The 10,680-nt window shown below is 35.9% G+C and overlaps 1 protein-coding gene across 1 annotated transcript; it reads right to left on the minus strand.

Annotated features, from left to right (window-relative positions):
* Positions 1–186: 186 nt before the first annotated feature.
* ccdc28b (coiled-coil domain containing 28B) lies at positions 187–10,344 on the minus strand. The gene is made up of 6 exons (XM_079841999.1): positions 10,159–10,344; positions 7,891–8,143; positions 7,599–7,771; positions 7,233–7,387; positions 2,203–2,225; positions 187–1,820 (listed from the first exon to the last, which is right to left on the minus strand). Exons 2-6 carry the CDS (start codon positions 8,124–8,126, stop codon positions 1,766–1,768), a joined length of 642 nt encoding a protein of 213 aa, XP_079698125.1. The 5' UTR covers positions 8,127–8,143; positions 10,159–10,344; the 3' UTR covers positions 187–1,765.
* Between the last annotated feature and the right edge of the window lie 336 nt (positions 10,345–10,680).

The raw sequence follows: 10,680 nt of genomic DNA on the forward strand, positions 1-10,680 counted from the left end.
GCCATGTTTCATGCTTCTAAACTAGCAAATGAAATATATTTCAGGTGTTTCTAAATGTTTTCCCTTTCTCTACAATCAAAATGCTTCACACAAAATTGCATTTCTTGTGTTTCTGTTTTAATTCATCAAACTGCTTACACTACCTATTACTTGATGACCAATAATTGCACAAGTAAGTCCAAAGTCAAAGTGAGTTGATTGTTGCATTAAGTTTTTATTCCTTAAAGCACACAAATAGAAAATAGTTTCTATGCATTGATAAGACATGGGCAAAAAAAGCAAAGCGCACAGATATTTTCTTTTGGAAATAATTTAAATTCACAGAAAGAATACAAATGTCATTTTTAAATGATTCTTTAAAATGCTTTAGACTCAGGCAATGAGGGAAGAGAAAACAGTCTGTACATGCAGATGCAGGATCAGATTCCTGCCATGAATCAACCTTATATCAATATAAACAGACTTCCCATTAAATGCAACAGTACTGGTTCTCTATTGAAATAGTTGGAGGTAGGCAGAGGTCAGCTGTGAAGTGAAGTTACTGCATTATGAAATATATATATATATCAAACGGGTGTATCTTTTGTTTTTCCCTAAACCTTTTCATTTGTAGTGCTGATGTTTTAGAAGTGAAACTGGTGTTAAATGGGAAGACTGGCTTTTTATAGGGGGTTGTAGTTCGTGAGCTTGTACTACATATTATGGACTATGTAACATGTTTCACAGCAGTTTTGGTCCACATCCACTGCAGACCTTGTTACTGCACTGCTTTTGTGCTTTGGAGACTGCAAATCTACAAGTTTCAAATACAATCTTGTGCTCCATGAAGAAACGGAGGAATTCCCAACTCCTCTCTAATTCTAGAATTATCCAAATAGTACTGGATCTCAACTTTGTTACAACCTGAAATTTGAAATGCCTGATCCCATTGTTTTCAGTGTAGTTTATGAAGATAACAAACACACAAATACTGTACATTTCCATCAGTTCCATATAGAATAACAACTTCATACTAAATGTTCCTATATCAACATAGCTATTTAAAAGTCTAGTTTACAAACATGGCATATGACATATTATTTGAAATAACTGTACTTCAATTTTAATTTACAAGCATCTACAAAAAGACTCGGTTCCATCATTTGGAGTCCCATGAAGACCTTGCGGTAAAACAATCAATGTAATCTAGACACTGAGAAGAGGCACTAAGATCAATGATCTCAAGCAGTCCTGAGCGAGTTTATAGCTACTCCACAGCCATTTACAACATAATTCCAGAGAACACCGACCCACTACAAAATCCATTGTGTATGTGCTGATTGACTGATAATGTAAATGTTAATCTTCTCCTTCACTTCTGTCATTGTCGATCTAATAATTCTAGATCTCAGGTTTTTGAAGTCTGTTCTTGTTTAACTAAGTCAGTCTTTACCAGTAATGAATGAATGAACCTGTGAAATCAACCCATTCAAACCCTATTTATCCCAATTTGAACACTGTAACAAAAAAGTCTTTCTGGCTCAAAATCATTGATATTTTTAAATGATAAGACTAAAATATTTAGGAAAAACAAGTAGTGCCTTTTTTGCTGTTGAATTTCATTCACATGGAGAACGTGCTTTGATGCTGCTGCCGTCACTTAGCATTGCATTAGCCACGGATCACGACGATGGCGCTCATTAACTTGCAGTTGAGTTGTAGCCATGGCAACTTGGGCTTTGGTCTGCACAGTGATTTGATGGTCGGCTGTGTTTGGTTTCCTGCTTCAGGTGCTGGAGGTCTTAGGTAAGTCTTGATTTTCCGCAAGGTGGAGTTTCTGTCTGGTTGAACAACATTAAGGAGATATGCACTGCTAATGTACAGCTAATGTACAAGTTCTGGAGGTCCTATTACATATAAACATGCTGACTCCAGTAAACTTTCTGCACATAGAAATGCATGAATCTATTTAGCTTCCATTAGGACACAACTGATCTAAGGTGATTTGAGAAACACAATCCCTGCTCTTACTAAAACTAAAACTAAGTGCTTCGCTGAGAACACTGAGACTTTCAGTCAAAAACAAACCCTCTCTGGATAAAACGCCACCGTTTAACATTTTCACAAAATATTTTACTTGATTAAAAGCCATTAAAGATTGCATTTTAGTACTCTTGCAACATACAACGCATACAAACCATAGTGTGGATCTGTGTAGGATACATGGAGCTGCTCAATTCTTCCAGCTATAAGAGGAGAAAAAAACAGAAATGCATTCAAAAAATCAATATAATTGCTGTTGCTTTAAAAAGACCAATCTATAAAGTTGAGCTGACAGAATCAGTATAGCAACAGACTTCAACCTATAACAAATCCTGATGGGTTCTTTTGGAATTCAGCCTGCCTCCCCGTCTCATTTCGAAGGCTGAGTCTTCCGGAGGTCACGTTTGAAGGCTGAATACGTCATCAAGGACGTCTTTTTTATGAAAAGTAACTGTAATAAAATTTACTGTTATTCCTTGTGAGGTGTAAAATACCGTAATTTCTTTCTTTGCAATCTAATGGTTAGACTGCCTTGGTGATGTGTGCAGCCTTCGAAATGAGGCGCAGTATGTATGTTGACAAAAACTAATTTGTGAAGTACATACTGTCCTTTTTCTTCTTTACACCATGCCCTAGATATACTATACTACTATACCCAAAGTATACTAATTTGATAAATCCTAAATATTTAATTTCTGCTTTTATTTTTGCTTGTTATAAACACCTATACGATTCTGTGAATTCTTGGACAATTTTATAATAAATGGCTGAATCTCACAAAAATGCTCAAGTCAAATTTTACTCTAAAATCAAAAGAAAGAAATCATATCTTCCTTAAAAATAAGTCTTTTTAGGTCCATTACAATTTTTGCCCTGTGGCATTATTTTCAATATTATTACGATTTTTTCCCTCCCAATTTCATTAACACAATAATAGATAAATATTGTATTAATTTAACATTGTAAATAAATATGTTAGGGATGCACCGATATGAACATTTTGGCAGATACTGTTAATTCTTTATATTTGAAAGCCGATAACCAATATGTTGGCCGATACATGTAAATCATTTTTGAGAGCCTGATAACAAAAACTAAAGTCTCACCATTAAAAGCCATGTCCCTGGCACACAATTATAATGATCTATAATTTTATGTAGCCAATAGGACAGACGTTTCACTTAACTATATTTTCCTTTTTTTGAAGTGATTCCAATCATATTTCAAGCAATTCAAAAACATCATGGCTAACAGTGCGAATGTCTCAGCTGAATAATGCATTATTTATTGGCTTTAATATGTCAGCCAAATTTTCTTATTGGGCCGATAATGATAACATTAAAAATGAACATACACTGTAAAAAAATAAAATAAAATGCTACGGTGAAAAACAGTTAATTGGTTAACAGAAAGTTTCCCTACTATAAGGTGAATAACTGTAATATATATAACCTTACATTTAATTTCATTTTACAGTAAAATACCGTTAAATTACAAAAAATACAGTTTTTGGAAGTGAAAAAGAACAAGTCATTGTGTAATTTACAGTGAAAAACCGTAAATTGACATTCCCAGAATTCCCAGCGTGACACTTCGCATTTGATGTATTTTCATTGAAATAACTGTTTCTTCTCCGTTTTTTCTAATCAGTTATGTACATTAGGGTTTAATGTTACATCTAATGTTGTTAAATTAATGTTTATTGCATTTTTAAAATGTCATGTGTGTTACCATGATGGTGTTCTAAAAGCTGCTTTGATTCATCACGTGGTTCTCATCACCACTGTGATTAGTGGTTGTCAGTATATATCAAAGGTACATAACAGATATTCAAATTTCAATAGTACAGTAATTTTAAATTATTTCAGTTAATTTTTTTATAGTGTACATGTAATTATTACAAAATATAAACCTTTAAATTGTATGGTTTTGAACTGTAAAATAAATGTTTTTGAACTGTAATTATTACAGTATAAACCTTAAAATTATATGGTGCTGTCCCGTAAAACCTAAATGTTACTGCCGTAATTTTTACGGTAAAGTTCTGGCAACCACAGCTGCTGTTTTTTTACCGTCAATTTTACGGGGATTTTTTGCTGGCCGATATATTGTGCATCCCTAAAATATGTATTATTTAAATTGTAAAATATACCATGGTAGTATTTGTTGTGCTGCTTTTAATTATTGCTGATTAAAAATAATACATTAAAAAAGACTGTAGTACAGTAATGAGAATCAATAACGGGAATTGTGGACAAATTTAAACATTGCATTATGGAGATGTGCTTAAAAAAATACTGTCATAATGCAAAAGCCTTAATAGTCCTAAAACAAGCTTACGTAAAAAAGTGAGGTAAAAAGTAACCTGAACTCGTTTTTATAAGATTCAGTCACATAACACTCGGTTATACTGAGTGAACCACCCATAATGAAACAGTTCACACATACAGTACTCTCGCACACACTCTGGGCTCTCTACCACATACCACTGAGCTGACAGCTAGAAGGCAAATACTATCAATAGTAACTGTCCAGCCCTTCACAGGCTGATGAAAGAATTCAGTCAGATGGCGACACTTGGATTTGGATAATAATACAAGATTCAGCAACAGGCCTGTATTGAGATACAGGGTATTATTGTGTCCAGTCATTGAGTATTTGTGTGTGAGAGACGCTCAGAGTTCTTGAATAGTGGAGAGAGAACAAGTAGACTGGTGTTCCATATCCATTAGATCCAGATTCCACTAATGTGGGTCCAGGCCTGGACTGGCCATCGGAAGCACCGGGTGAATTTGGCCTGCTGGCTGTTGCCCTCTTTCTTTTTTATAAATTATTTTAATTATAATATTGCCTTTTTAATTATATATAATTTCCCCAATGCACTAAAGTGATAATTCCCGAATTCAGGATTAGAAAATAAATGGATAATAAATCATGAAACGGAACTTAGTCTGGACTGGCAACGCTACAAATCAGCTCGCATGAGCTCTGGGCGTCAGCCAAACCGATTCGAACAGAGTAATAATCAGTGCGACGGACCCGAGGAAGCGGCCAGTTGGAGCATTGAGGGAAATTTACTGACCTGGGGTCTCATTTATAAAACTTTGCGTATAAACCTTACTAAAAGTGTACGTACGCACAAAAGCTAGATTTTGCGTACGCACAAAAAAATTCTGATTTATAAAACCATGTGTACGTCAGAACCTGCGCAAAAATCCCTTTATAAATAACAGCCAGCAGAAGATTGTGGCTACTTATTTATTGCAGCGTTAATACAATCGTCTGACTCTATTTAAAAAAAGAAACGTGCAAATCTTAATTTTTTCTTCAAGTTGTATCCTTCAAATACAGTGGTATTTTTCATCATTTTGTGAAGATGTCTTTACTCTCCGTGTCCGTGCAGCTGTGGTTGTACAGTAAGATTATCATTGGACCTATTCAAACTGGATAATGGACCGTTCGACCACCGAATATGCAGTGTCTGTGATATCAAATTAAGTGTGCGTCACTGATCATCGTTCTCGCTAAAACATATTTTGTCATAACATGAGATCTGCAGTTTAGTTTAAAGACGAAATATTGCTATTAGCCTATATTTAATCCTTGCTGTCATTAAAATAGCGTGTCACAGGAAAAGTGATCAAAAGTCACACATATCTATCTAAATTCATATAATTTTTGTTTAAATTCTAAGTATTGACTTTATGTAATTTCAGTGCATATCGCCATTAATGAAACTGGAACATTAATGTAAATGTGTATATCAATATGAAAACAATTTTAAATTGTTCTTACTTCATTATTTTTCTCACTCTGGTAAAAGAGTTTGTGCGTATTTTTTTAATACATTTTGAATTACTTTTGGATTTTACTAGATGTATATAGCCTAAAACAATAGGCACAAATAACACTGTTGGATTTAATCTTCATGATAATGTGGATATAACGTATGAAATGGAGTGAAAATTAAATGTCATTCATTCTTATAATCGTTCTTCTCACATTTATTTTCTACGATCTAACTTCAGTTCACGACCTCACCATCTGTGTCGCCAATTCCCTTTGTCTCCAGAATGTGCGTACGCACGGCTCAAAGTTTGCTTAAAGGTGCGCACATTTTCCCGTGAAGTTTGTTTTTTATAGATCACAACCTTTGCGTGGGAACTGGCGTACGTACGTTTCCAGCCCTGTTTTGTGCGTACGCACGCTTTATAAATGAGACCCCTGTACTTTACTAAATTTCTGACCTCTTCAGGGCTTCATATGCAGGTCAGTTTCACTTGTAAAAGGCTACTGTGGTTTTGTTTTCTTTAACGTAACATTAGCTAAGTATTAAAACTGCTATTACTATCGTCATTCAAAAAACTGTATGCTAAATTACATCATTATTATCTACTGTAAAGTTACAGTAGTAATTTAGCAGACGTTTGGAGGGAGCTAGGGCAGACAACAACACAAAAAATATTAGTAATAATGCAATAACTTGTTTAGTATTATGATTTTTCTATAAAGATATTGTCATGGTGTATTTATTATTTTACTAATTTTGACATTTAAGCCATTTAGAATTTAAAATATATACATATTTGCATGAAATAGTTTTGTTAAATATTGGATATTTAAGACATTTTAAGATAAAACAACAACACATTGTTCTAATGTGATAAAAATAAATAAATACTTATAATTTAGATTCTGTGCAAACAAATTACAATGTGTTTTTTTTTTTTTGCAACAACTTTGGGACAGTTCTGTTCCTAATGGTAGACCTGCTCAAGAAGAAGTGACATGTACAAGAAAAGTAGCAAAAAAGTAAACACACACAAGGGAGAGGGTCGAGACAGAGATATATCAGGGAAAATTAAGATAATGAAAGGGAAAAGGGAAGTGAAGGTGCAGTTCAAGAGAGAACCTTTTATCATTTTGCACGGCCTCAGCCTAAGGATTTAAACCTTTTTTATGCGATGGCCATATAAAAAATATGGTTCTCTATGGTTCCAAATTTTGTTGTGGGTGTATGGGATGGCCTGGAATGGTGTGACATTTCCCGGCCTGAAATGTTGTCCCTGTGTGTGTTATACGTGACCCAAACTCACAGTGAATGAGTTCGAATGGAGCAGAATTTACTGAAAAGAAACAAAAAAACTCTTGAGCTGTTCACTGACGTGTAAAAGGACTTCATGATAAAATGAGTTGAAATAATGTCTCACGTTAGAAAGCAGGTGTTCTAGATTGCGGTCCGAAGCGTTTTTTCTCTGGTCTTCAGACAGCTCCTCCACATGACTGTCCAAACTGAAATGCAGCCGGGCCAGACGTTCCTGCATCTCCCTCACATGCTCTAGTTGCTCAAAGGAGCACACCTTACCTGCAAACATACCGTGTTATACACAAAGAAACTGAGATAGTAAAGCAAATCTATATCAACTCACTGATGAATTAGGTGGTGTAAATGTGCCACCCTTACACACCTTTGCATTCCTCAAAAATGTCCCTACAATTAAGACTGCCAACCGATTCTAATTACAGCCCAAACTATTAAAGCTTCTGAATAAAACCCTAGAGCTCATGTGTCATACCGAAAGCCTGTAGTTTTCCAGAGTGAAAGTCGTTGAGCAGGTTGAGCAGTCCACCCTCCATTTCTCTCACATCAGAGACGTCGGTGAGGAATGAGTGCTGGAGCGGTGAGGAGGACTGGGACACGCGACTGGGTCCGGCGGGCTGAGGAGCTCTGGGCTTCTCTCTGTGAGGCCTGTATCGGTACAAATAGAAGCAGAATCACTACTAGACTTTATTTTGTGGCACATTTTTTTAAAAACACACAGATCAAACTATCAGAGATATGTTGCTTAGAAGAACACGCACACAAACCTTGAGTTTTTAGGGGGAATCACAGGAACGGCGAGAGCTTCTTTAGATGGACCCATTGCCCCCACCGATCTCTTGCACTTTCCCCTGGGTTTGGGAGAGGGGGGCTGGGGCAGACCCAATGAGAATGTGGCGCTCTTACTCGCCGGGAGAACGGAGAGCTTTCGAGGGTTGATTGGTGGAGGAGGGGGATGGGGAAGGGACACTTTGGGACTCCTTTTCTTCCTCTTGTCCTCCATTAGGGCACTGGCACTTTCTAAGAGACATAGACAAGAGCTTTTCAGAGATGTAGAAAAAACAATATGATCTAGCAAGATAGAGCAACCATTGACTACCATAGTGGGGGGGGGGGGGGGGGGGTACTATGGTAGTCAATGGTTGCTCTATCTGCTTGGTTACAAACATTCTTCAAAATATCTTTGTTTGTGTTCAGCAGAACAAAGAAACTCATACAGGTTTGGAACAGCTTGAGGGTGAGTAAATGATGACAGAATTTTCATTTTTGGGTGAACTATCCCTTTAACTGTCATTCTGACTGTCATCAGACAAACAGAGTTCTGACACCAGAACACTTTGGATATGCGACACATGTCGTATGGGATTGCTTTGTGCTATTCACTGCCCTTATATGAATGAGCAAGACATTTTTTTAAATACGGCATACGACATTAGAACAACACCAGGGTGAGTTAAAATTATGACTTAATTTTCATTTTGAGGTGAACTATCCCTTTAAAAATAAAGGTTCTAAAATACTTTTTCTGCAGCGATGCAATAGACCCAGCTAACAAAACTGTGTTCTAAGACCGTTTTGCCAATGCTCCCATTATGTTATAAAAACAATTTCTGAATGTTCTCTGAACGTTGAAAACATCCAGCTTTCTAGGTTATATGAACGTTAAGGGAACATTCCATTTTGCAAACATTATGGGAACATTACTTTTGAATGTTCTATGAACATTTTGAAACAAGTGCTAACATTAAAAAATAAAATGTTAAACGAACATCCAACTAGTGTGAAAACATTTTAATAATCGGAAGAACTCTTAAAAAAACATTTGCAATGGAAATGTTTCATGAATGTTAAAGGTTCTTCATGGAACCATAGATGCCAATAAAGAACTGTGTACTTGTTCAGGCTCTTTCTGCCTTGGTATGGGTAGGAAGGCAAACAAGAGCATTACATAATAATAAGGGCACCTACAGAAATAGATTAAATAATGGGGGGCCCCCCAAATATGAAGGTTTGTCACATGCCCTGGGAGTCCTGTTGGTGTCACTGAACATCAATTTCAGCTTTGAAGCGAAAAGATTTCAATCATTACAGCAGGTCAATGACAGTCTGTGCTAAATAGTCATAGGTTATGCAGCAATTATTAATGTCTGACCATGAGCTGTTAAAGATAGAATGGAAAATTCAATTATTTGTCTGACTTTATGAAGCCAATTAACAATATCAGACATAGCCTTGGTAAATGTATCTATCAAGAAATACATCCTAACTTTGTGGGGTTGTTTCAACCTCCTCCAAAACTTGGGATTGGTACTAATGGATAAAGTAAGCCTCTTTGTAATTTCTCCTGTTCAGGTTCTCACCCTGTGTAAAGAAATACATTGTTTTCAAGCTTTTCTCAGAAATTGCAACTATAGTTGCAATTTCTGAGAAAAGCTTGAAAACAATGCACTTGGGTTAGGTTTCTTGCACTCTGGCATCAATTCAACCGTAACATGGCAGCTGTAAGAAGATCACTGACCTTTTTGAAAATATAAGCAATATTCTGAAAATATTCTGTATGCGGTCTGGGAATAAAAACAATAAATACATTTCTGAGCAATTTGTATGTTACTGCCCACATTAATGCTGGATTCCAAATAATTCAATTTAAATTAATAAATTAGATTCTATTAAAAATAAATCTATATATAATGAATGATGAATATGTGAATTGTACATAATTGTATATTATATATTCTGTATTATAATAGCCATTCAGGTGATGGATTATTCATTACCAGTGAGCGCTGAACAATCTGGGTCAAAATCTCTTTATTTAGCACTTTATGATGTTACATTACGCCTTTAACATTACGCGAGGGTCTATTTTTCTTTGCATTTATACAATTTTACCTTATGACTTGATCTGTTTATCAATGTAAGATCTAATGCATTCTCATTCGGGGAAGAGGTTTTACATAGAATTGAAAGGATTTGCACAGGATGCCCCATGAGGCACGATGCGCACATCGTCATAAACAAAACGATTTACTCACCGGCTGGCGGATAATGATGGGGCTCTTTGAGCTTTCCAACGCAAATTTAAGACGCCCGTGTTGGTTTTTCCATTCCAATAACGTATGATTTATACACGGACCGTTTTAAAAGCCGATAACAAGTGCGTGCTGTTTCCAGAGGGATCTCTCCTTACTTCCCGACCGCGATTCTGCGACTCGTACTATGGCGAAGCAAGCTTGGTTATTAATATTCATGAATGCGCTTTCGCTATTGGAAGGCATTAAAGAAACGTCGCGACTAGCTAATTAATATTCAAGAGCCGGGCCTCAACAACAATAGGGAAGTCAAAATAGCAAAATTACTATTCATGAGTTAAGCCTTCGCCATAGTAGGAAAACATTTTCACAATAAGATTTGAGCTAAACTCCCGTTTAAAGAGACAGACTGAGCCTAAATATTAAAACCTCAACCACACAGCTGGCTATTTATTCGACGTGTTTTAATATGCCATTTTACCACAAAAATAAATTACTCTATAATGAATTTCTTTAGAGTCAACC

Source organism: Gobio gobio (genome assembly GCF_949357685.1).
Source record: "Gobio gobio genome assembly, chromosome: 18".
NCBI lineage: Eukaryota > Metazoa > Chordata > Actinopteri > Cypriniformes > Gobionidae > Gobio > Gobio gobio.